Here is a 27,457-nt window from a genome sequence, read left to right on the forward strand (position 1 = left end):
TCCTCTTCCCAGCTCCGCCACCTCCTTTCTACCGAGTATGCTCTACTTGAAAGAACATATTTCTCAATAAATAAGTGCATTACTATATTCACAGCTACAAACTAAGCCTAATTTCCAATATGTCATATGTATCACTTTGATGTTGTGGGATCACTGGCTTCTTGCTCAACGGATTTCGCTTCTGCACTTGACTTGAGAAGGGCGAAGCCTTCATGACCGGTACCGGTATCTGTTCAAGAAGTCAGTACTTATGCGGCACTGAACAAAGGGTGAGATCGATGAAATGCAATACATGTTTGAATATTTCCTATCTTCTTCCAGCCATCAAACTTGTTCAATTCGTTTTCTTGAGATCTGTGGAATAGTGATATCATACTTGAATCCACATTCCCAGTATTTGAGGAAGAAGTAGAATCTTAGTCCTTTCTAATTTCTAAGTTGGGAATTTGATATCGACTAAATCAAGAAACTCGATTTCACTATGATATGACCACTGAACCCTTTGATGCAACATTTCTTGTTTCCAGAAGATCTCGGATGGTTTCTGAAGCTTCCATGATCTTGTAAAAGAAAGAAACCCTTTCTATAAGTCATGAAGACGTGGACCAAAAGACTAAGAAACTGCACAATCTATTGATTGACTGAAAAACTCAAGCTGAGTAACTTGCTGGAATGATCGCTCCGGCTCTGGGCCGTCTGATCTTCGGGATGCAGAATAGGGGATCGCTTGCCAACCGTTAGTTAGGACCAGTGAAAACCCACGCTTGGTGAAGGCGAAGTTCAGTTTGGAGATCTAACAATTCCTTATGTCGTGTATCCTCGATTGATGCAGCCTCAGATGCTTCAATTGTAGATTTGAGTATTGAGCGAAAGGTTACACCACCTATAGGTTCTGTATTACAGGCCAATCCTACTCCACTAGTACCAATAGGCGGCATAGGGGAAAAAGCACAACACCTAGGAATAGGAATCAACAACACAAAAACTTTCTGAGAAATTACCCAGCAAGAAAACGTATGCGCGTGGGCGCAACGGATTTCGCTCCCGTGCGCTCATCCCTTGCTTGTTCTTTCGGACTAGCACTCTTTCCCTCTCTTTGAAGTAGATTTCTCAGCTCCACGAGTCAAACGAAATAAGGCGAAAGGCCCACTACTTCTTCATTCATGGCTTATTGATTTGATTGATCCCCCTTTCGTATTCATTCGACCTGAGGTGAGGTTGGAACAAGAGTTTTCATAAAAAGAATGGTTCTTTTATGCAATTATGAACGGGCAGGCCTCTTGTGGATTCCTCCAACTCTATGAATGAAGGGGGGAGTATGAGGAAGGCCGATTTTCTTTCTATATGAAGATGAAAAAAGGATCAGGGTCAAACATTTCTTACTTTTGTTGAGTATGACTGAATGAGGAAGAGCTCCTTATGTGGTATCACTTTACCACCATCTGAAATGCGCGAAACTCCGATTGGTGGAAGCCAGTCCATGAAGATTCTCCCTTCTCTTACGTGAAATTCCCCTCTTTCGGTAAGCATCCAGTATCTCAGCAAATGAACATTTCTCTAAGCTTATCCTGTAGCTTATACGTCGTTTGAAAGCTGCTCCAAGGATCCAACGAATAGCTAAGGTTTGTTGACGATCCCTGGCTACAATCCCAGGAACATCATAAATAGTACCTGCGACTCCTACTTTGACCACTTCGCATATTGGCTTTATATTATCTACGGCGTCAACCATAAGTTTTATTACATCGCGTTCAGTTCGAGCTAGGCGGTGAAAAGTTTTATAAACAATAGCACGAACTCTCGTTCTTTTACCATCGATCATGCGAAAGTTTACCAATTTCTTGATCAATTCTTTTTGCTCACCATCAAAGTCCCCCATATAGCTGAGAATTTCCGAGCAATTGGAAGCCGCTTTCGATGACGAGGCCGATAAATTGATATTACGCGATCGTTACTGTCCATCTTTTTCAGCTCTGCTCCCGAAAAGAGAAAGGAGACTGATCTTGACGTCGGCGTTGGTTTTTCCAACGAAACATTCTTTCACGAACTAAATGCTAGTTGCCTTGTAACGCATACACTGGAGCGTTTGTCCCATCGACGAAGGCCACTATACGCGTTTTCTGAAGAGCAACATGAGACTTTCTTTTCCTCTGGCTACTAAGATGTTTCAGTTCGCCAGGTTGTCTCTTGCCTGCTCATGGATTCAGCAGGCAGTTCAAAAGGTTGACCTATTTGGGAATCTCCGGATCTATGCTTATTTTCAACTCCCCGAAGCATTTCGTCGCTTGCTACGCCCTTCCTCGTCTCTGGGTGCCATCCTTTCTCCTGCATTTTCGTGCACATAAGCATAGCTCCAACCACTTTTCATGCTTAGCAAATGCTGTAATGAGGGTGCTGAATGTATACGGATCTGGCACAAGATCTCTGTCTGCCTTTTCTTTCAGCTGATCCTCTACCTAATGGTTCAGACCCTGGCAGACACCGGTGCGAGAACAGAGGCAAGTCAACTATACCAGCATTTCTGAAGATAGGCAACTCTTTATTTCTGAAGATAGGAATTCAAGATAAATAGATCCGCATTCAAGTTTTAGGCTTGTGTCCTTTCATCTAGAATGGCTGCTGCTTGGTCTTCAGTGAGCGAAGTCATTTCCTCAATAGAGTTCTTTGCCCGACAAAAGTGAATCTTGATCTTTCTTCTTGATAGTTTGTGATCGAGCCAATCTCACAATTTCGATCTTGCTACTACCACTATAGCCCTGAGTGACTATGGCTACCTGAACTGAAGGAGTTCCCACAAGACCTGTGAATGTCAACTTCACTCTAAGGGTAAAGCATGCTCGCTCCTTCGCTCGTACGAACAATCACTCGTTGCTGGGAGCTCTATCCTCCTCGCACTACTAAAAACAGGGTGAAAGAATCTCCCGCGTTCAGTCTGTGGAGGCCGACCATCATAGTCGTCTCTACACCAAGTTGGTCTTAAAGTCTACTCTGACTTGCGGCAAGTTGCCTCAACACCGCTGGTCCTTGTTGACTCGCGGCAAGCTTTCTACATCAACCCCTAAGGTGCTTAAAAGTCTTGTGCTCTCTCTATTTTCCTATCGTGGGGAATTAATTAGGAGACTAGTGAGTTCGCCCAAAACGTCACCTACTGTGAGAGGATACTATTCTCCCTTCTCTGCCCAGTGAATCTGGAACCCTAGTTGTTTGCCTGGGGATTCTCCTCCTATTCCTCGACTCTTTATTAAGGAGACAGACCGGTAATCTAAACTTATATTCTTTTTACATATATTGCTTTTCAGTAACAGCTTCAATACTCTTCTTGACAGGAGCAAACTCTACTATCTTCTTCTTAGGACATCTGCTAATGTCATGACCAAACTCCTAGCAAACAGCACTGGATTTGGGCTTCCATGCATATTCTGCTTTAATCTCAATCTCGTCTCCTTAATAAGTAAGTAATTACTAAGATAGTTTCCAAGATCCTTGAAAAAGTATTTTTTTACTTTTGCAAAAGCAAATATTGTATTTTTTTCAGTGACTTTATCCATCTAGAGAGGCTTCCCCAAACCACTAGCTCTAGCAATATAGCTCAGTCCTTCTTTTTTAATGTACTCCTTAGGAACTCCCCACAGTTTTCTAAAATTGGGATTTTTCTTTTTTCCCATTTTTTCAACTGAAATTTTGGCTGCCATTGTCTCAACAGTAATGGTATGTTAGCAATGTGCCAAGGGTCCACCTTCTAATACCCATTGTCTGGTTTTTTCATCTGGAAATGCAAAATAGAAAGTCCATTTTCCACCTCTGATACATCAACCCTGCCTCACGTTACCTCCTTCCGAGCCTGCGGCATTCCGGCCGGCATATCTCGAGATCGAGTTTCAGTTTCTTTTCTAGTTGGGGATTAAGACCCGGCATCAAATCCACTAAAAGTCTGAGTAGCTTTGTGAATGACTTCAAACCACCATAGGTAGACCCATCCACTTATTCCTCTATCGGCCAGGCTTTTGTCCCTATCTACGTTTGATTTTAAAAAGAAATGGAAGGGCGCTCTTTTTGATCGAGAAACAAGGTTTGGTTGAAATGCTACTGGTGGTTGGTGCTTCAGGCCGCAGTTGGTATATCATAAACGAGTTATAACCGGAAAAGCTTAGAAAGAGTAAATGCTATATACCTGATACCGGAAAGCGAAGCGTGGTGCTAACATGACTAAAAAAACGATTCGGAAATCTGTCTTTATAACTTTCTCTCATGCGGAACGAAGAGAAGTTAGTAAATATATTGGGAAGCCCTTGATCGAGTAGTTCATCCGAAAGCATTTGATCCATCAGATCAGTGCTTGATCTTCTACTTAATAGGTTCAAGACCTAAATAAAGGAATGAAAACAGCTGCAAGATCCGCTTACTTCTTTCTCTTAGTCAGCTCTATCTCATATTGCCTACGAGCTCTCGTAGTATCTCACAGCAGTATCGAATAATGAAAAGAAGGAAAGCTCTATTGAATAAGCCAAGGATAGAGAGAAAAAACTTAAAGAACTATTTGAGAAAAGGAATATATCTCCAGGTTATTCATTCCATCCTAATTTTCAATCTCGTGAATTCAATAAAAAGAACTCAAGGCTGCGACATCCACTTTAAGACTAGTTAAAAAGAAAAGGTTCCACCCTTGTAGTTAGACAACCGATATGCGACATCATACTTAGTATGGGAGTTGCCGCTGATCTGCGACATCAATAGATAAGCATGGTATGCGAATATGTGTTGTTGATCTCCGCATCGCGATGCTACTTTCGTAGGGGAGAGCAGTCAGTCCCCACCAAGGTGAGTATAAGGGCTTTTTTTGGGGGGTAATTTCGCTTCGTTCATCTTCAAGTGCCGACAGTTTCTATTCCCGAGTGTGAAAAGCCAGTACTGGATAGACGGTTTAGATACGTCACTGAGTGCCCCATGGGTCATCTTGTTTCCTATTCATTGGAAGCTACATAAAGCATCCCTATATTAAGATGAAGTAAGAAAGCATCAGTCCTCTTATTTTCTGTCTTCTATGAAAGAATGTAGCTCGCTCTTTCAACCCGGGGCCCCCTCTGGGGAACTGTTTGAGTTTTAGCATCGACCCCATTTCCTTTTGATCGTATTACGCTTGACTCGCTGCAAAACATTTCGCTTTCTGCGCCACGCTCGTACGTGGTTTACACTCCTTGCCTTTCATCTGACTTTGCCATCGGGCAATTGTTTGTTTTCAACTGGATTGGATTCCGAACCAAGAAAGATAGGCAACTTTCACTTGAAAGAAAGGAGCTTCAGAACTCTTGTATTCCACCGAATAAGAATAAGAATAAGAATAAGAGCAAGAAGGGGCTATCTTTGTGAAGGGACCGGCACCAGAAAGTAGATCATATGGCCTTTCTTTCGCCAAAATCAAGTAAAGCCCCGGCCCAAGAAATGCAGCAAAGCAAGTCGTCTTTGGTTTGGAGCTAAATTCCCGGATGTATAGGCTTGATCGAGTGCCTTACCTGAAATCGACGATATAAAGTGGGCTCTTTAGCTTGCTCCGACAGAGGTCTCCTTCTCCCTTAGCAGCGAGACCAGTCCCTACCTCTTTTCAATCAATCTTTCATACCGTATGCCTTTTCTACGCCTAAAACAAGTTCATGTCTCTCCTCTCTGAAGTCGGACCTTATTGAAAAGTAGTACGCTTTCTTTCGTGGTGTTCAGGATCCCATGCTTTGTGTAGTTCACGCATGGCTTTCTCTAACGAAGCTAATGCCGAATTAAAGACCTTAAACGGAAAGACACAGGAGGTGGCGAAAAACGAAAAAAGAGAAAGAGCTTACAAACTTCTCTGAACCCGGTAGCCAGCGGAGCCCTTATTCATGGGTTAGGGACTAGCATTGAACAAAGTTGGTGACAGCCGAAGAAAAAGTGAAAGGAAAGAGGGAAAGGGAGACACTGGGCAATCCGGAATCGATGAAATCACTGTTTTTTCGCCTTGTAATATGTCCGGTTACATTCCAAAGATGAATCAGACCAGGAGATAGATAAGCGCTATGGCGGACACATGGAATAAGAATTTGAAAAGTAATGATCAACTTTATGGATCCATAGGTAGATTCACTTGTGAAGCTATGGGATGGGACAAGATTCAAAAGTACCAAAAGTAAGTTAAGTGGGACGCTGAGTTCATTGCTGCGATCGAGGGTCCAAAGCCAGCCAATTTGATGACCGCGTAGGAACGGGTTCCGAATGCTCACAATAATGTAGTTGGAAATGAAAAAAGGCTCCTAAATTGATACCTAATAATAGCTTAGCAGCTCCTTCGTTTTACTAAAGAGCCAAGTTCGGACAAGCAACTCGGAAGGAGGAATGTGTTGAGATGCCTATGCCTAAGAGAGATAAGCGGAGGACGTATGATAGCCGAGAGGATGTCGGTAAACGACGGAGTTTAAGGAGTTGTTTTTGAATTCGGCATGGCATATTTCATTTTTTTTAATGAGAACGTCGTCTCCTTGCTTACCCGCCTGGCCAATGGAAGGAATTAATTACCTTGGTCAGTCAGCGAAAGAAAGAATCTCACCAGTTCATCATCCCAATCCTTCCTATTAGTTTCATTAATTAATTCAGCCCCAGAGTGTTGGCAATCAAGGGCCAAGAAAGAATCCCAAGTCTATCCTATCTCGCCACGGTCGAAAGCACAATCCCTTTCTCTTCCTATACCGAAATCGTCGTTTCATTCCTCCGCAACTTCTATCGCGGACATGATCCAATCTACCTTGCAAGACAGATTAAGATATAACTTAAGGCTTTCCCAAGCTGGCGCATAACCTCTGGTAGAGGCATTCACCCAGAGACAGAGAAGTGGGAAACCGCGGATGAAAAGAATACCGAGGTCTTTGATAGCAAACTTCTACGCGAGCTTTCTAACTAAAAGGAATCTCTTATTCATATGGCATAAAATGGAAAAACTTGATGGAGATTTCTTCTCAATTTCCATGGTACAGTCCCTTTGCATGCTACAGTTCCATTACTTACTACCTGAATTTGCTATATACGAAATTATGACATCTACGGTACTTGTCGTCTACTTCTGGTGGAAGCAATTCCAAAGGTGAAGATAATACTGAGCCGAATAGTAATGAGGGGAATGCAAAATCTAGCAAAGGTAAGAAGGGTCAAGGAAGAATAGCAGTGACTTATAAAAGGAAAGCACCGAATAAAAGGAAGGAGATCCGTCTTGATTTTTTGCATGTGGTCAATGCGTTTGCTGATTGATAACTGTCTAATCTTAAGATGGTTTTGTGGCACGTTACAAACATACATATACAGTCGAAATATAGTTGTGTTGAGTTAGGTTGAAGAATTTTTACCAGATTTTTAAAATGAGATATAGTGCTTTCTTTGTTCGGTAGGAGATTTTGCACTTTCATATTCTAGTTCCTCATTTGAGCGTTCTTTTGCTCTGTTGGTGGGGCATAAACTCATAAATAGTTTTTGTTTTTTCTTTAAATAATAGTAAAAGTATGCATTCAAGTAGTAGCTTTTTCTAAATAGTCGAGTAAAGTCGAGTAGGGCTGGCAACAAGGACTAGGAAGATACGGGCTAGTTTGTTTTTTTAGGGGAAGGCTTTATGCAAGATATGCACGTGAGTAGGTCAGTATATGCGTATTTGCCAATAGAGGAAAACACGTAGTAAGTAGGCTTGCTTTTTCGTAGGGATAGGTAGCTTGACAAGGGATGCCTGGGATAGCACATAGGAAAAGTATAGAAGGAAAGGCGGCGGGAAAGTAGCCATGGTCAAGGTAAACAAGTACTAGGTCTTTTCTTTCCGAAGCAAGTCAAGGACAACTAGGTCAGTCTGGGGGGGGGCAATCCTCTAGATCGATACTTCTCTTCCACAGACTAAACCAATTAATAAACAATTTACAGAGTATTCTTGCATTCCTATCTGGTCTGCATCTCTCCTATCGAAACTATAATATAACCTTAATGGAAGGGCCCTGGTTCTGCCTTGCCAAACCGACAAATCCAGAAATTGTAGATGAATTCATCGGGCTTAACGTGTGATTTCGTTATAAGTGAACAGGCGTCGTCGTCCAGCCGTGTCGAGTTGGGATTAGAGGAGAGAGCTCGAATGGATAGGTCCAGTGAGGCGGGTGTGGAGCACGAAGGATTAAGAAGGTCCTCTTTATTTCCGGAATCAACAAGAAAGACTTAGCAGCCCAAATAAAGTAACCCTTTCCCCCTCCCGAGTCTATCGTATCCATAGTTTCAGTGGGTATCGAACTGCGAAGCGAGGAAGCTATTTCAATTGAACGGGCTTACTTTCTTACTTGGTTCTTTTGTAGAACAACCTTGGTATGAAGCTAGACGATTCAAACTATATAAGCATAAGCAATTCAAACTAGACATTTCGACCTTCATCCCACCCGAGAAATAATAAGCAAAGAGCTCGTAAGTCGGGCATAGAGAAAGCGACTCCTGAGATTGAGGGGGATAGGATACTATCTCCTAGCGCATATATGAAACGATAGCAGGTTTTCTACCGGGGGGGGGGCTTTCGATTGTAATTTTTACAATTAGTAGTTCTTGCTTTCATAAACTCATAGTTAGTGTAGTTTGGTGTAGTCTTTGTGGCCGGGACGAACTGGATTCGAACCAGATAAGAGCCGTGCGTTCCCTTCTTTCCAAGCGTCCCTTTGGTTTCGCAGTTCAAGAAGAGAGGCAACCTCTATCTCTTTCTCTACATCTGCGGGCCGGTAGGCCGGCCAACTAACTCTTCAAATGAAGCCCTTTATCTTGATAACGAAAAATAGAATGATGATGATGGCGACCATTCATTCCTCCTCTTGATTTGCATTTTGTTGTAGTTCGGGTGGGATCTTATCAAGCTCATCTTGAAAATGAAGCTTTATCAAATCCCATATAACTCTTCTTTGCCCTTCAGTGTCATCCGTCTGATTGACGAAATCAATTAACCCAGCGTCTGTTGAATGAAAGTTCTCCGAGATCTCTCGGATACACTTGTTTTTGACAACATCAGCATCTCCCACGTAGGCACATAATTGATCATAGAGCGGGGAAGTGGAATCATTCCTTTTGAAATTCTCGAATTGCTCGTCAATTCTAAAATCCTTTATGGATTCGGCATATTGCCTAATATCTTCCTGATCCTGAGCCGGTCGGTTCAAGTCAATAGTTAAAGGAGGCACATCGCTCCCACCCCTTTGGTTAACGCTCTCACTATCACTATCAGATGATAGCATTAGATGAACGTGTGGGGCTTTGTACGTTTCCTGCCCCGAACGGGAAGGACTTTCAAGCCCCCCTGTGCCCACGGTCCCACATCGCTCCTGCCCCCAGAGGGCCGGTACCATTTCTTCAATCAGCGTGGCACCATATAGCAAAACATATTGTAAAAGTGACAGAATCACTTCCAGTAGTGCTTGCCTAACCTGATCTGTCACGATCAAGGAGGGATCCACTACTAAAGCAGCTATCACAATGATAACTATGAAAAGTCCCCCCCATTGAAAAAAACAAGAATCAGATGATAGATCAAGTCTTACCGAAATTGGATTTCCTTTTCGTGCCATATGTCGCTTATACTTTACTTTTTCCCCCCTTTGCCCTTTCAAAAGTGGTTACTCCCGATCCGAAGCACCCCTTTTCCATTCATAGAGAGATCCAATCGTCAAAATCAATAAAAAGGCCATCATGGACCAAGATCCAAACAGATCAATCTTGTTAGGAGGTACTGCCCAAGGAAAAGAAAAGGTGACTTCCGGATCAGGGATAATAAATAAAATAGGAACCGGATAAAATCGTATATCGAAACGACTTCTGGCATCACCGGAGGGATCGGAACCACATTCGTAGGCCGACAATTTTTCTGGATAGGTCGAACTATTGGAAGCAAATGGAAAAGGAACACCGAGTGGAATCAAAGAAACTAGCGGACTGATCACTAAATAGATACAAATAGGTGCAAATTCCGACATCACCAAAGCCCACTTCGTTCTCTCGCTCTCCTCGCGGCGCTCCTTGCTCGCGGAGCGGCATACCGAAAAAAAGACGCTCAGATGTGGATTCGAACCTACGTAGAAAACCTTCAACAGATTTACAGTCTGTCGCTTTTGACCGCTCGGCCACTCTCCCCTTCCCGGGGATACGCCCTCCTCAAACAAAGGGTTCCTGAATAAGAAGGATGGCGGCCTTCGTTCTTAAGTTAAGAAGAGCAGATGGAACTATTAGATTTGCTAGCGTTCCGGGAGAATAAATAAGGTCATTTAGTAAGTTCATAACAATTTATGTAAAGCAAGGGGCAAAGCTTCTACGACAGCTTCCCCCTCATTGCCATCGTCGGCCTTCCCCAGCTCCCCTCCTTCGTCGCTTCTGGCTAAGCATCTTTCGGCGGAGGAAAGGAGGCGACTAGTCGCTTCTGGCGAAGCAGCGAGTTCATGAGCAAGTGAATGAACGAGCAGCGAGTGAAGTGCAACAGTCGTAAGTAAGGCTCGCCATGTTCCTAAAAGGAGTGACCATCTTTTCTTCCCTTCTACTGAAACTGAGCGAGCAGCAAGCATAGGCAATAGTTTCCGTAGGGGTGGGGCGCAAGCAAGCGTTTTCAGGCTCCGCTAGCTAGCGTACTCTTCTGCTATCAATGAAACCGAAAGAAAAAACCAGTGCCCTTTCGTATAGATCGAGACGCAGTACTTTTTCTTTACTTCTTCCATACTAGGAAGAATGGAAGGAAATCCTTCGATAACACTTCTTCCTTATTTGAAGAAATGATATCCGACGCCCGTGGAAACTCTTTCATTTCAAAAAAGTTCTTCTTCTTAAGAAGCAAATAGCATTTCCTATTGATTTGTCCCCTGGACTAGACCTATGTAGATTCGGAATTATCCGTCGCTACGCTGTTCCCAAGGACTAGCAAAATCGAAATAGCGAAATTCTTGGGTCATCTCAATGGGTTCAGAAACCACACGTTTCTCTGGATCATCATAGCGTACTTCCACATATCCACTCAGAGGAAAGTCTTTTCGTAATGGATGACCCTCGAAACCATAATCTGTTGATATACGGCGTAAATCCGGATGATTGATGGAAGAAACACCAGACATATCCCATACTTCTCGCTCCCACCGGCCGGCTGATGGAAATAGACTGACTACCGGAGATATTCGTGTTACTTCGTCTGCACTTGTTTGTACACGAATGCGTGAGTTATACCGAGTACTCAGTAAATTATGGACAACTTCAAATCTGCGTTTTCGAGAGGGATGATCCACTCCGCAAATATCGATCGAAACTTGAACCCTTGTATAGGTATGCCATTTTAGAAAGCACAACAATGGAAATGGGTAGTCAGTATTGGTATAAGATCTATTCCCATGTTCCGATCTTTTCATTTTATGTACCCATTTCTTGGGTAAAATCTCCCAACTATATTGGAAAATGGATTGGTTATCCATAAATGAAAATAAAGAAAGCTTTATTTTGGTTCCGCTTCTTGCTCTAAGCAGAAAGACTTGTCGGAAATCGCCGGTTGGGTTGGTCCGACCAAGAAAGGCATGGGAGTGGAGAGGCAGAAGTGAAAGACTGGCTACCAATAAAGATCCCTCACTGCACACTTTTGAGAGTTATGTATCCAGGATCGGCTGCATGCTCTAGTGTTGAATCGGGTATAGAACCCAGGATGCTTGGTTACAATTCCGAATCCGCTAAACCATCGCTCGGGGAAAAGTATTATACAGAGCATTAGTACTTATTCTGATCCTTTCCTTATATTGAGATTCTAGTTGTTTATTTAAGTCGTATTCGTATCCTTACTGCGGTTTAGTAAGGGTAACAAATAAAAGTATGCAGGTTCTATTTTATTGTTCCGAGACATATGATGATAGCATTGAGAATGAGAAATCTTTGCAAAATGCACGTATTATTAAGGAGTTCTGGAACGATTACTACGCTAAGCTGTTGGATATTGACAAAACGAAAAAGACTTCTAATGTTGATATGTATCAGGATGATGTTAGAAAGTTGTTGATTAATGAAAAGAAGAATAAAAATGGTGTGTTTTCCGATACTGAATTAATAGATTTACAGAATCAAATTGCAAATTGCACAATGAAGTTCGATGAGGATAATCTATTTAAAGTAACTCCTAACATAGTAAAGTTCTTGATTAATAAAGATCAGCCTAACGCTAAGCAATATCTAAAGGGTTGCCTACCAAGTAGCTTACCTATGCTTAAGATGTTTGGTATCTATACGCTTGAGGCTATCATGATTCATGTACTAGGCTTGGTATTCAACACTCTTCAGGAATCATCCGCAGTTAAGGCAGCTAGATTTATAGATCAACTTAATTCAACTGTACGAGAACAAGCAAGGTTTCTACAATACAAAGCACCAGGTAGTGGTAAGGTGGAAGCAGTACTCACTAGTAAGGTAGAATCAGTTAAGGATGTTGTTCAGCCCAAAGGTGCTAGCAAAAAAGAGAAAAAGAAAAAAATTCAGTGTCATTATGATATCGGGAAATACTTGCTCCAATTCATGATTGAAAGAAATGTTCTACATATATCAACAGATAGGGGAGTAACAAAAGAAGATCCAGTGCTGGTTCTTAAGAAAGGTCAAGGGTATATAGAGAATTCTTGTTATGTTATGTGCAATTTGAACATAAATCTGCTCCCTATCAAACTAAATCTTCCGATGCTTTGCAAACCCTTGGATTGGCAACCAGCAGAGAGGGGGTCTGATCCTGATACATTATCGGATCTGATAGGAGGTTACTTATGCAAACCCACGGGGGATATCTAGAATCACTTTCGGCTATTAACTTCCCATGACTTAAACCACTTCTATATAAAGTTACATAAAAAAGAATACAAGCAGATGTGTGATATTTTGAATGGGCTTCAGTCTCAAGCGTTTGAAATAAACAAAAGGCTCTTGAGATTTCTGGAAAAGAATCGTCAATGTTTAGTTGAGTGTGGGCTTCTTTTACCAAATGCTCTGGCTCGCGTGAATCCGACAGAAGCCTCAGACATATTGAGGGAGTGCTACTTCAATAACGTCAAAGGTATTAAGAATGCTTGTAGCTATAACATACTGTTAAATAAATTATGAAAACAGGTGCAGCAGGCTAGTTATGAAGATTTTTTAATAAGACTTGCGTCAGCATACGAAGGTTATCAATTCTATTTGCCAGCATTCATGGACTTCCGTGGTAGAATCTACCGTTCAGGTGTATTGCATTTTCATGAGCGTGATTTGTCAAAAAGTTTATTACTCTTTTCTGCCGATCATCCTCAACCTCAAGCACAAAACCACCTGTCGGAAAAAAAGAATCTCAGTCAACACTTAGCATGTGCTGCAGCCTTTAAGTATCAAAAGTTCTCGAACTTAGATGATGCCCTTAAATGGTATAACGAACACCAGACTGAAATGTTTACTTCGGACGAAAGTTTCATTCAATTTGCTGCGCAAGCTAGTGATCCATTTTTTTTCATAGCCAAGATCCTTTCTCAGGATGAAGGAGTGAGTAATTATCATCAGGTTCCAGTGACCCAAGATGCGAGTGCGAGTGCATATCAAATTATGAGTTATCTCTTGCTTAACTTAGAAATGGGTAGGAGAACGAATCTTCTTCCATCTTCAGACGGTAAAATCCAAGATGTGTACATGTGCTTGCGGGATGAGCTTAATAAATTCTTGGATACCAGATTGAATAATGTTAGTAGTAGTAATTAGAAGAAAAAACTCATAGATTCTATGTTAACCAGAAAGTTCGTCAAAGGATTGTTTATGCCACTTGTATATGGGAAGACAGTACTAACTTTTAGTTTCTAAAGATGTTACCCATATGAGAATAAGTAGAAACATGATTCATAATTGCATGAAAATGAAGAATGAACGAAGACAAAGAGAACAGGGTTGTATCTAATTGTACTAATATTGGGATTAAGTAATTTCTGCTTTGCTAGATCATGCCATCATCCATCTTGACTTTTGTTGAGTTGCCTAGGCTAGCTTCGCTCACACCAAACTCATAGTGCTGCCACAGGCATCAGTTCAATCGATCCTGCTACAGGGAATCGGCACTCTCTTTTTTTCTTTTTCTTTTTCTTCCCCTTCGGCTTCTTAGACCCCTTATTTTGATTATCTGTAAAGGTTATATTATCTTTAGGGGTCATTTATATATTAGAGGTATAATCTTTGGGATTCTTGTTGGTAGGTTGGGGCACCTCTTTGTTGACCATTGGGGGTGGTGTAACTGGGTGCATAACAGCTTCCTCTGGATGCTTATCATCAGCTGACTTCGAGATTATCTCTTCACGCAGTTTATAAAATGCTGACTCCAGACTCGCAATATACTGATCTTTTTCTTGATCTTTCTTACGCAGTATAGCCATTTCTGACTCCAGACGTGATATATGCAGATCCCTTTCTTTTGTATTATTCTGAAGTATAGCTATTTCTGACTGCATACTAGCATTTATCTCCTGCAAATTCTTTCATTCATATTTTAGAATAGTGCTTTCTTCTCCACCAAAGTATATTATATACTTAGGTTCAGTATCAACCCATTTATTTTTATTATCAAACACAGGGTTCCTTTTGTTATCTACTTGGATTCCAATGTTAACTTGTAAGCATTTTTTAGCTATTTCCAGTGTGTGCCAATCTATTCTGAATGAAGATTCCACGGTGCCCTGCTTAGTTCGAGACAGATCGGCGTATTGTGAGACAAACCATTCATAATCAACCAAGTCTTTCTAGACCCTTGTGCTTTAGAATTATATCACCAGTGGGTGTAAGTAACGTATAACTTTTTGGTGCTAAGAAGTATGCATTCTTTTGGTGCTAAGAAGTATGCATTCTTTACAATGTGCTCCTGTTTTAACTTACCCAATTCCATAGATGAGATTTCATCTTCAGGAAGAGGATTTCCTAGAATAGCTCCTTCTGTATCTGTGTAGTAACAGTCAGGTCTGCTAATATATTGGTACATATGAATACGAGCACATGCTGTAATAGCCGCTGAGATTTGAACAGCTGTGTTAGTAGGAAGATTCCAGTCAGATGAGTTGTCAACATGTCCTGTTTTGCTATTCTAACTGACCATATAGTAATGATCGCTTAGCATGTCACCTGAGATGAAATTGGAGTTCTGTATCAAATACTCATATCGTTCCTTTTTGCATACCTCCGTTATAGTACTTTCCGGATTTCTAAAAAATCTACCGTATAGCGAGTTCATGAGAATCTTGTAAACATATGCCATAGCATCGTCACCACTTTTCTTAGCTTCTTGTCTGCTGGCGAAGAGGTCTGACACAAAGCTTTCGAAAGGACTAATCATCTCCTCAAACAAGTAACCCCTGAGTGGTATAATCTGGTAACCCAAATCGCGGGCATACTTCAGCTCTTCGCTGTAATATACACCCAAAAATTTCCCCGTTGGGAAAAGTAGTGTATTATTTTTCTTTTTGTATGGCAAGAATGGGCGAGTAATAGTAGTAGGACAAACAACATAAGCCTTTTCCAATAAATTTATTGAGCCCGAAGCATCACACCAGCTAAAAGACGGATATCTTGTTCCATATAATCCAACAATTGGGCCCTATTATCCTTCAGAGAAGACACTTGAACCTCGTCATGTGCTATTGACCCTTTTGAACCTAAGTGCGGACATAAAGTCTTAGCCAATGTTTCTAGACTATTAGGGAGTAGAGTGTAGGAATCTCGTAGATTGAACAACAATTGATTCCGCCCAGATGGAGTAATCCTAGAAACAGATAACTGGTAAAGCTTATTGTTCCTCATCAGAGGTTTAATGGAGTACTCGACCATATGAGTTGCTAAAAACTTCATTAAGAGAATACCATCGAATCGTGAGAAATTGTGAAAGTAAACGGTTTTCACGTCATTGTGTTTAGATACCAGTTGGGCTATACGCTCTATAAATTCTACCAACATTTTTTTACTCCTTTCTTCAAAGGAAGGTAATATAAAATTGTATTCCTCACTAAAATATGTGTCTATTTGATCATCTATGTCAATGGGTAGAAAAGCCCGCCCTATAATCTGAAGTAGTCTTCGACTAGGTATATAAAATGGATAAAAAGAAAGAAGGGGAGGAGAGGAGATAGATGCATTTCACTAGGCGTATATGATATTGGAAAGAATGGAATCGAGTAAGCTTAGGCCAACCGATAAGTCATCTTTGTGTAACTTCCCATATGCCTACTTCTAAGCTAAAGTAAGGAAATAGGGTGAGATAAGCAAGAATGAGCCGAACGAAGACGTAAGGTTTGTTTAGATGTAGTCTTTGTGCTTTTCAAGTTGCTTCTTGCGAAATCAACTAAGTTCGAAAAAGCCATGCCCAGGTTTCCGGGAGTTTAGATAAGATATGTCAGCTGTTGGAGGATCAATATTATCCGGGGGATCCATATATTATGAGGGAGTATAGAGAGGGGGTCTAGAGATAGTACAGTCTGTAGTGAACCTATTCATTAAATGGACTTTTCCCTTACCTCTCATCAGCTTCCCTTTCCCTCGCCGGTGCAGTGCCATCTGGATACCTCATAAATAAATCAAGCAGGCCGGCTAGTAAGCGATCCCGAGGGGCTATCTTCTCTCCCATGCTGGTGCCTTGCTTAACTCAAGTATAAAGTGGAAATTAAAGCCAAAATCCGGGGTGATAAAATTCCATTTGAATCTTGAGATCCAAGAAGAAGGATAGCTTCATGAGTTCGTTCTGACTCCTAGCTTAGCTGGAAAGCTTTTGCTTGTATCTGGCAGTGGGTGTAACATCCATCATACTCAAACAGAAGAAGGTTTGCTTATCTAGCTCCAAGGCAGTTATAATCATTTACAGAACCTGGGTTTGCACCTACTGAGGAGGAGAAAGGGCCGACGACCCATACTAGAACTCCAAGATAAGATCTTTCAGTCGATCAGACGGCCGAGGCCTTTAATAAGGTCTGGTTGTGCCAACGAGTTCTTCTAGTTATGAATCGCCGTAGGGAGGTAGCATTACATTTGTATTAGCAAAATAGAGCTCCTCATAGAAAAGAATGGCGAAGAAAGTGTTAGAGTACTTTCTTTCTGTTCAGTCCTGGAACTTATTCTTTTCCGATCGACCTATCAACAGTAGCGATCATACCCCGTCGAGCGAGTTAGGAGCTGCTCACAAAGAAGGCCGAAACCAGATGAGATGGCCGAAGCAGATACCAGAGAATAGGTTCCTTCACCGAAGTCTACTTTATTTTAGAATTCAAATTCAATTGATGCCGCACAGGCTGACCATTTAAAATAGGTGGAAACGGGAGACTGGAGAAGATGATCACACTTTGGAAGAGAGACAGTCGCGTACCTGCCCCGGGAGGGGGCTTTTGTTCGATACAATCACTGAACTCAACCGCTTAGACTGGAGATGGCACTTGAAAACTCGTACAGAAATCTATCAACTTGACTTAGAGGAAGAAGTGGCAGGGGGTAGGTCGGCTGTTTTAAGTCCGGATGGTTCCTCTTGTTGGCATGGCGTTGGTATGCCTCGCTATCCTTAAATCTATGGACAGGGGAGATAGAACTTTTGCTTTTCGATACCCCGAGCCGATACATGAAAAAAGAGGGATAATAGTAGTAGCAAGGGTGCTGTATTGGGTCAGTCAAAACTTACTACTTCCACATTGGTAAACGGCTCCGCCGTAGATCTATCATACAAATTTCTATTCTGGAAAAGCGAACCCGCTGATAAAGAATTTTATACCGAGGTTGGAGTTAGTCAACTCAATAATGATACTCTCCCTCTGGGGCCTTGAGCCGAAGCCGAGTCGTCAGGAGAGAATGCATAAGATACGATTGTAATATCAATAAGCGGAGGAGGAGAAGTAGAAGACAGGCAGGATGATAAGTTCAATTAAAGATTTCTCTCTGCGGGAATACCTTCCAGGGAAGGTAAGATCATCAATAGTAGGATGCTGCACCCTACTCATCTCAGCCTCTTAGAGCAAGGTACTAGTTACTGTTGATTGTTTTACTATCAGCCTCTTTCATTTCGTAACACATGAATTATCTATTTGTGTAATCACCATCATTCCTCGACATACCTCATGACTATCCAAACTCCGCTCTGCCTCTGCTAAGCAAGGAACTAGATCTGTATCCTCTGATCTCTAATCGGTTTTACATGGTGCAACCACCTGGTCATTGAGGAATTATCTAACTCAAAAGTATATATACCTTGTACGTTTCCTCTGCAACATATCCACCTATTCCAGATCTCGGTAGTTCAATTCAATTAAATATAAAAAAATCACAGTAATGAATCTTTGGAATGGAATCCATAGTATCGTGCATTGGAATGGAAAAGTAGAATAATCAAGACATGGATCTAGTATCAACATGACTCAACTTCCATTCTCATGACCCAACTTATTCAATCCTCAGTCAAAATGTAACATAACATCACTTATAAGAAATTATGAAACGAATGGAATCGAAACCTGGAACCGGAGCTGCAACCGAGCTATCTGATGACGGAATAGCGCCATTGAGAGTCATGTCAGAGTCATGCCCTTTGGCCCGATACAGAAGAAAACAGAAAATAGGTTCTTGTCGAGCTTCATGAAGAAGACCGATAATGTGGCGAAGGAAAGCATCACTGGAGGCTGTAAGGATGATGTCATCGACATATAATAGGAGGTAAGCAGTGTGACTACCAACCTTGTACACAAACTGCGAGGTGTCGGTGCGAGCTGCAACCAAATCCAATGGTGGAGGCAAACCAGCTTAAAAATTGCTGTAGGGTGATATACCAGCTTATAGCTTTGACTGCTCTTAAGGTAAGGTGGTGCTTAAGCCGCACTCTTGGCTTTAAGCATACCGCTCTCCTGTGAAGATCAGTTGTACCAATGCTCCATTTTCCGTAGTCGCACCAGATCCACATAGTACTCTTTTTCCATTCCTGGTGGTAATAAATAGTACGCGCTTTTATTGATTAAAGTCTGAATCCTGTAAGAAATTGGTGATAGTGATTTGAATGTGTATTGGTACAATATGAAGTATCCTCTGTACTACTTTAAAGTATTGGTACAATATCAAGTCTCCATACCACTCTTTTTTTTCTATTCCATTCAATTCCTTCAATAGGTGTAAAAATGCATTTGAACTTTCTTACTCGAAAGCTGTTCGCGCAGGAGGCGATAGCAGAGTAGCTGGATTTCACACTCAAAGTGTTGAGGCCTATTCTTTGATGCAGGGTAGAATACCAAAGTGTGTACCAGTTTGAGAATAAGCATGCGCGGTCTTCTTCAAACCGAAGGGGAGAGCCCCAGTAAGATAAGATTGAATTCATCTCGGAGCTTTGGAATAAGAAGATGGACCAAGCACCCACCAACTTAATTGTGAGACGAGCAGCTAAAGCAGTTACTAGACCCATTATAGAGATCGGAGGAAGAGAGTTCACTTTCGTTCGAAGGTGGTCCGTGAGCTCACTCTGGTTAGAATGAATCCCGACAAACAACATAAGATGGCTGTCAATACTCCTTTTTTTGCTTACTTTGGAGACCCCGATCGGCCGGAGAAGATGTAAAGACATACAGTCCACCTAAACTACAATTTCAACAGCGAGCGATATAGGTACCGTTGTATTTTATCTAAGCACGCTAGTCGAAGGAAGAAGTAGTCGAAGAATAGGTTCCACCAGGCTGTAATAGACGATTTGAGCCGGCCTTTTGGTACCATTTCGAAGGTGATTACTTACGCATTTCAGGAAAGCAATGAAGAGAAGGGCATATATATCCTTGGCCCTGCCGTACGACGAAAGCTGTTCTTTAGAAATCAAGTGAACCATTGGTTTCGCCACAAGGGAGGTACTAGTTATGACTTAGAGAAATAGTGATTGATGCTCAATTAGCTAGGGCTGCTAGTTGACTGTATAGAAAGAATATTGTGCCTCTAACTCACGCCCCTTAGACTCGAAAGTACTAAGGCACTTATTACGGTGAGGCAACGAACCACCATTATTGAAAACCCTTCTATCTAGACTCCCGCCGTGCTTCTAGACTCCCCCCATGCTTCTCGCGAGCAGTGGTTAGTGAGGTACTAGAAACCATATTTTTTGCATTGCCTGAAAGAAAGTAGTATATTAGCGAGTCTCGCAGGTGACCTAGCCGGGTGGGTACGATTAATCTCACAACCATGCTGAATTTGAAAGCATTTCAATCTATCGAAAATCAAGTCAACCGTGGTTGGTATTAACTGGTGGTTTACCTGACTTGTTGTTCAAAACCTTGAGCGAATCAAACCTCTAATGCCTTTTCCATACCTTCTTGGACCTGGCGCCTCTCTTTTCTCTTTTCCTTCTCTTTAGTGGATGTGGTGGCATGTGCTTCATCCCTCCTTTTAGGGTTAATGCTATCAATGGTGAATCGATCATTCGCTATCCTTTTTTCTGGGATCTGCTCTTTTCAGTGGAAGGTTTGAGGGAAGGTAAGATTAGTGGGTCAATAACCTGCTTAGCTTTCCAAGTAAGGCAGTGAAGTTCCATATTTCTGTATCTTTCTTATCCCGGGATCTGCTGCTCTGTTCCCTTAGATGCAATAGTTTACTGATCCGGTTTTCCCTAATTTCAATAGTGAGGAGGATGTCCAATAAAAATACTATATTCTAGTATCTGACCAAAGGGAAGAATGAAAATAAATAGAGATAGAGGTCTCGGAAGTAGGGCCTATTAAAAGTACAGTGCCTTCTTGTTCTTGTTCTTCTGATCGATTGATTCAATTGGATTAAAGGGAAGAGAACACCAAAACTACTAGCGAAAAGCACTTTCACCTGGCTAGCACTTAGCAAGGTTAGTTTAGTTTGCTTGGAAGGGGAGCATTCCAAATGCATAACTCGAAATGACACTAAAGACTAAAGCTAGAACATCTATAGTGACAGACGAGGGCGAATCGTAACTAGAAGAAGGCCTCCGAACTGCTTCAAATCAAGAAATTGTGGGGAGCTTTTGGTCAAGTCTTGGAAGGGACTCCCATCCCAGAGTGTGAAAGCTCTCGGGAGAAGGGAATCGACAACACAACTGGAGCTGCCCTTTCTTTGGTTTAGTAAGAAGCTTCCTCAAGTATGTCGATTTGTAGTACGGTCAGTTCACTCGAATCCACTGACTTCATGCACGGGGACTCGACCATCAATCCTTTCTTGTGACGAGCTGTGACTGGGTGCTCTGAAACCTCCTTAAAAGGAGGGGCGGTGGGGTAAGGTAATTGAAGTAACTAGCCAGTATTAAGATTAGGCATAAGCATAATAAACTGATGCATCCGAAGACGGTGAATCTAGAATAGAGGCCGGGTGGGGAAGCAAAAGATGCAAGAGAGCCTTTTTCCGGGAAGGAAGGGACGGCCGAGAACGATGTCCTTTCTCGTGCCTAATGCCTAATGCCTAAGCGGGAGCGCCCCTCTGTCTGCTACTTTACACTACTCCTTGAACGTGTCCTCTCGGCTCTCCTCGAAACTATTCCGAAGTTTTGAATTCCATTTCTATGGATAGGTTCTAAGCATATGAGAGAAAGGCGGATGAAAGGCAGTGACCCTAAGTTCCGAATCTTGCCCTGAATAAGTAAGGTTTCGGGGAAGTTAGAAGCCTTTCGGGCTGAATAGGGGCGGTGAGAGGGTGTAGTGTAGTAAAGGAGGTGGGCTTAGAGCCAGCAAGCAAAGTAAGGCAAAGCTTTATCGCGAAGAGGGCAGATGAATGAATTGGTTCCAGGGTATGCCTTCCGAGGTATGCCGGGCAATAAGGGCAAGGAAGGCTGCGGGAAGAGTTTCAGGACTAGGCCAGAGGACTCCTGTCCATAAGGCTAGGAAGGCAGGAGCAAAAAGATTGAACTAGCCCACGCATCTGCTCCCCTCTCAATCCACCAATAACTCCCATCTCCCAGCATCTCATTCCCCCACCCCGTCGTCGAGAGCAGCCAGCCCTTCTCAATAGAATCCATGTGCCATTGCCTGAATGTCAATCTGCCCCTCCTGTCCGAAAAGAAGCATATCCGAATAAAGGTACCAAGGTAACCCTTAGAGTCAAAGCATTTTTAGCTATTAAGGACTTACTGAAAAAGGCTCAAAAAAACAGGAATCAGTTGGAGGAAACTAAGGACCAGGTTCACATTATCAGTGAGCGCGGATAAGAACGTTTCCTGGAATTCCACATCCCATATTGACTCTACCATCCCTAACGTTGGCCACTAAGTCCAATCTGACCTATCTCAAATAAGATCTTTTAGGATCAATTGGTTAGGCATCCCTCTTCTTTGTTTGCATAAGGCCACTAGCCATCTAGTGTTCGCTATCCTTCATCTTTCGATTAGCGAGATGATCTTAAAAACTACAGGCCTGAAATTTGCCTTTCTTAAGACCCCGTTGAACATATTTTCAAAATGTTCCATCATTGGGTATAAGTAGAATCTTCATAGCCCAAAAAAAACACAGTCAAAGTCAAACGTTTGTCGGTGGCACAGGGTTGTGTTTGAAGAAATGGAGTTTCGTTGTTCGTCACATGAAACTCTGCACTTAGGGATCAGCCTCACAAATATGCTCTTCGAGCTTTGAAACCGTCTTCTTTGTGGACTCGGCTGTAGGCTATATATCCATGGCTTGTTGAGATCCCCTTCCTCCTTCCTTTCTCACTGGAAAAAGCAGTAGTTGTCAATCGACGACCAGTTATCAATCAATCTGATGAAGGTAACAATATCCTCCTTGAAATCCATATAATCATTCCCTGGAAAATCAACAAGATTCTCCCTCCTCTTATGGCTCAAAGGCTCAACCTGGCTAGTAAGTCGGCATAGGAGAGGAGCACTCATTCATCTTGTGGTGGGCTGGCTTACTACTCCCCGATATTAGCTCTCAGCAGTTAAGCAATTCCGAAATCAGTTTGTTGCCCTGCAAAGTCTTTGACCTTGGGTATATGAGTAGGAGACTTAGGACAGTAGCGTCGATAGGCAGTAGGGCAAGCTGCCGGATTGACAGACAGTTATTAGGACAGTGGGTAAGCTACTTAGGCTAGGGAATAGGTACACATAGGTCAGATACGCGGGCAAGTCTCAATAACCAAAGTAGGAGTTGATGAGTGACTTTCTTCTTCTCTATTCCTTCTTACTGGACTGGACGGATTCCTTTCTGTAAACTGAGTTAATGGAGTCAAGAAAGAAGCTAGTACAGTAGGCATTCTTATTCAGTAAAATAAGTCACTGGTAGGCAAGACTTTCTCTCGAGAGTCAGAGCTTCGAGACGACTTTCGCAGATGTTCAATCTTGCGAGGCGTATGAGCCAGATTTTTAGTACTCTCCCGACCTGTTAGAGGCCACCCTAATAAGCGGAGATTGCCGGGAAAACGTTGCTCAACAAGACAGTAACCAACTCGAAAAAGGAGACCCTGGCATAACAAGTGGTGATCTCTGTACTAGAATAGAAGCCCTGCTAATTGTGAAGAACCCACAGCCGGGAGCGTTAGCAACTGGATTTTACCACACTCCGTTATACCCTCCCTTGGGGGATGGCTTGGTGCTAATGTAGGACTTTCGGAGACCTTCCGCTTGCTGTTTTGGTCCAGCCTGAGTGGCCATAACTTCTACTGTGATTTAGTTTGGAGCGGTCTTGCTCTTGTTGTTCCGTTGTTGCGCGTCCTATTCTGATATTTAGGACCAAGAGGTACTGGATTCTCTTTCGGATAGGCCCTGAAAGGAGAAGAAAGGCTGAAATGCCAACGGACGTCTGTCTATTCTCTAATTCACCCGATCCCTATCCGCTTTCCAAAAAGGAAGAATGCATGAACCACGGCAGAGGAGAAAGGACGGATCACCTGCCGATCTTTTACAAAACTATGCCAGAAAGGATATAAAGATTGACCGGTACAAAAGCCATCTCCATCAATCTACGCTCATTAAGGAGAGGGTTCCTTAGAGAATAAAATGGGGAGCGAACGAAAAAGATGTGTGGCTGAGGGGAGGAGAGAAAGAACGCATGCATGGAAAGGAAACGCTAATAAAGGCAGTCATTCAGGCGATGCCAACCTACAGCATGAGCTGTTTTCAGTTATCAAAGGGTACTTGTCAGAAGCTAGTGTCGATGTCTGCGCAATTCTGGTGGAGCGGGGCAGAAGAACCAACTTGAATCGCGGAGAACAGGTAGCTCCGGCATGTGAACTTGTCGAACCATTCAACTATACTGTATATCGATTGGCCACATCAACGCATTTCACCTCGGAACTTGTACTTGGAATAGAGCCAGCCTTGAGATCCGCCACATCTTCCTTCAAGTCAGAGAGTTGAGATAGAACAGCTTCGCCTTTGACCGGTTTGCTGCTTTCCTTTATACACAAGCCCCTATTATTAAGGTATGGAGGTTTTTTCTGGAATGACCAAAGAACAAGAGAAGTTCAATGAGGTGCAAACGCAAGAATTAAAGCAACGAGGACAAGTGCTAGGATAGGATCCCGAAGGATGGCATGCCTATTCAGCAACGTGCAGAAAGGATGGCTTCACGCAAGAATCTTGATGAACCAGGTATGTCTTCTACTAACAGATATGCTATTTGCAATTCCATTGATTCTGCTAGTCTAGTAAAATCTGCTGTAGATAGTGGTCTAGTGTTGGGCAGTACACAGGAGGAAATTGACAGGTCTATAAATTCTATTAAAGCAAGAGAACTTGCTCAAGCATTGCTTTATGAAGCTGCTCAGAAAAAGAAGTTAGCTGCTCATGAGAAGGAGCAGTCTTCCAGTGTCGAGTTAAGCTCTGATTCAGAGAATGAGGATATTACTCAGATTGTTGAAGAGTTAGATAATCACAGTACTTGTATACCAGTTGGTGACAAGAACACTACGAGCAGAGCTAAGAGGAGGCATAACAAAAAACAGATACCGCCATGAAGACACTAATCTTGAATGTGAGGGGCCTGGCCAGGTAGAAGGGGGCAACCTTCTGAAGTGATAGAGTGGGTGGACATAGTTTGTGTGCAAGAAACTAAGAGAGAACAGTTCTCAGATAAAGAGTTAATGGCAATTGGTGGCAGAAAGCTTTTCAAGTGGTTTTGCAAGCCAGCCAGTGGCAGTAAAGGTGGAATGCTTATTGGAGTCAATCTGGATGTCATGGATGCAGACCTCATTGGGGAGGGTCAATTTCTCCATGGTGTTTGAGTATAGAGGCTTTGTGATAATTGTGCTTGGGTGGATGTTTATGGTCCAACCAAACAGTCTTTAAGAGCTATGTTTTTGTCAGAGCTCACTAACTTTGTGCAGAGTGTTGATCTACCTTTGCGGGACATGATCAGATTTGCTCATGAAACAATGGCAGAATACATATTAATAGGATGGAAGCTTTTAATGCTTTCATATCTGAAACTGAACTACAGGAACTGAGAAGGGTTGGTGGCCTGGACTAACAAACAAGACAGGCCAGTGAGAGAAGTTTTGGATAGAGTTCTGGTTTCTTCAACTTATGAGGATTTATTTCCTAAGTTTTACTATCCCTCTTGCAAGCTGGGTCAGATCATTGTCCTTTACTTCTAGAAAATGGGGAAGATAGGGGCTGCCACTAAGTTTCGTTTTGAACCATCCGCAAGAAGGGTTTAGAGATATGCTGTTACAGAAATGGCCTACAAGAACTGTTGCAAATGTTCCATTCCAGACTATTGGCAACAAGTGTCTCAGGGCTTCAGGAAGTTCTTGAGAGGGTGGAAGGCAAATGATGCTACTGACAATAGAAGAAGTAAATCCAATCTAATTACTGCTATATGTCTGTCATTGATAGCAAAGCTGAAACTACAGAGCTAAATCCTAATGAATGGAGGCTAAGATATGAATTGGAAGCTCAATTGGTCCAAATTTGTGAGATGGAAGAGTTATATTGGCAGAAAAGAGGAGGTGAACAGTAGAGTGGCTGCTAAAGGGACACTGCTTATTTCCATAAAAAAGCAAATGGGAGGAAAAGAAAGAATAGCATTTCTATCAAGGAAGATGGTGAGAAATCTATACATTCTCCAAAAGAGCTAAGAGAGCATATCACTTCATACTAGAAAGTGGATTTGGGAGAGTAGAGTGAAGCAATGTTCACTTACGGCATGATATCTGGGATATCACTGGGTGCTTATCTAATGAAGAAGCTGAGGCCCTCATTCAACCTTTTAGTATGGAGGAAATAGATAAGGTGGTGAAATGCAAATCAGGAACAGAATACCGAGTAAAGGTGGATACAGAGAAAGCAGATAGAAAGCTTTTTCCTTTCCTTCACGGAGCAGAGCAGATACCGGGATAAGCTGGATACACAAATATGGAACAGAACACTACACGAGGGAATCGAAGGATTCTAGTTTCCCACTACTTGACCCCAAGTCCAAGAAAAAGGAAGCTATTCCCTTCACTGAGCAGAGAGAAATCTTTAACTGAACTTCTCATCCTGCCTACCAACCCATCTTTTTATCAAAAGCATGGAAACTATCTAATCGAAGATAGAATTCACGCCTGTGAAAAGTAAGCAATTTCATCATTTTCCTTCGCAACACAGCTCACTCAATTGTAGAGATACCGAACAGTTTGAGTGATCGATCGACCTTGTCGCACGATGAGCCCATTCTCTCTCTTCCATCCCGCCTTCTGAACCGAACCCTGGAGAAAGACTTCTTGAACAGAACAGAGCAGCAATTCTAGAAACTTCCATTTTCCATTGATCTGGGCGATGCTTCTTACTCTACCTTTCAATTCCTTTGCCTTTCTTCTTCTGATCGATCCAATGGTTCGGACTAGGACGCGTAAACCCCGAAGAGAGGATGCCGCGCTTAATATAAAATTGTTTAGTTTAGGCATTTAGCTTAGCTTAAAATAGATATGTAACATGATGTACTTACACGTGCAACCACTCCGTCTTCTAGACCGGGGTCATAATTGAACCCACAACAAACCTCAGATGATGTGACTTCTCCACCCTCTAGGCAATTCAAAACTGGTCCCATTAGCTCGAATTTACTAATGTTAGAAAGGAAGACGAAGGTGCCAAAACAAAGCATTTGTTTCAAGCGCTGTCGTGTCCTTGAGCTTCAAAGTCTCCAAAAGAGCCCTCTTGATCGAGAAGAGTAAGCATTGCCTGGTGAGGCAGAGCGGAAGCATAGGTTTTTGGATCCTAGCGAAGGAGTTTCAAGCACGGATTACGCTTCTAAAGAGCACTATTTGGCTTGGCCCCTTCCTGCCAAAGATTTGAGATAACTAAAGCGACTCGCAGTCAAAACTGGTGGAGCCAACGCCAAAGAGGAAATGTGTAGATAGTAGGTGAGCGCCTAGCCCCTTAGTCTTTCGGATCGGAAGATTCATTGGTTTCATCCAAAGGCTTCTGTCTCGTCTTCCTCAAATTGTTGATCGAGGATTGGAAATCAAAGACATTGCTAAAGCAGACGCCTACCGAACGGGAGTT

General features: G+C 42.4%; 3 protein-coding genes across 3 annotated transcripts; all 3 read right to left on the reverse strand.

Annotated features, from left to right (window-relative positions):
- LOC123416968 (ribosomal protein S7, mitochondrial) lies at positions 1-2,536 on the reverse strand. The gene has a single exon (XM_045106828.1). The coding sequence runs from the start codon at positions 1,877-1,879 to the stop codon at positions 1,433-1,435; it is 447 nt and encodes a 148-aa protein (XP_044962763.1). The 5' UTR covers positions 1,880-2,536; the 3' UTR covers positions 1-1,432.
- A 6,520-nt stretch (positions 2,537-9,056) lies between these two features.
- LOC123416982 (NADH-ubiquinone oxidoreductase chain 3) lies at positions 9,057-10,067 on the reverse strand. Its single transcript, XM_045106840.1, has one exon. It carries the CDS (start codon positions 9,990-9,992, stop codon positions 9,636-9,638), a length of 357 nt encoding a protein of 118 aa, XP_044962775.1. The 5' UTR covers positions 9,993-10,067; the 3' UTR covers positions 9,057-9,635.
- Positions 10,068-10,149: 82 nt separating this feature from the next.
- On the reverse strand, positions 10,150-11,718 carry LOC123416976 (NADH dehydrogenase [ubiquinone] iron-sulfur protein 3). The gene has a single exon (XM_045106833.1). The coding sequence runs from the start codon at positions 11,463-11,465 to the stop codon at positions 10,893-10,895; it is 573 nt and encodes a 190-aa protein (XP_044962768.1). The 5' UTR covers positions 11,466-11,718; the 3' UTR covers positions 10,150-10,892.
- Between the last annotated feature and the right edge of the window lie 15,739 nt (positions 11,719-27,457).

The sequence above is a fragment of the Hordeum vulgare genome, unplaced genomic scaffold (assembly GCF_904849725.1).
Source record: "Hordeum vulgare subsp. vulgare unplaced genomic scaffold, MorexV3_pseudomolecules_assembly, whole genome shotgun sequence".
NCBI lineage: Eukaryota > Viridiplantae > Streptophyta > Magnoliopsida > Poales > Poaceae > Hordeum > Hordeum vulgare.

Bases quoted from the DNA above. Each gene is read 5' to 3' on its own strand.
- LOC123416982 (XM_045106840.1), bottom strand. From the start codon at position 9,992: ATGTCGGAATTTGCACCTATTTGTATCTATTTAGTGATCAGTCCGCTA.
- LOC123416968 (XM_045106828.1), bottom strand. From the start codon at position 1,879: ATGGGGGACTTTGATGGTGAGCAAAAAGAATTGATCAAGAAATTGGTA.
- LOC123416976 (XM_045106833.1), bottom strand. From the start codon at position 11,465: ATGGATAACCAATCCATTTTCCAATATAGTTGGGAGATTTTACCCAAG.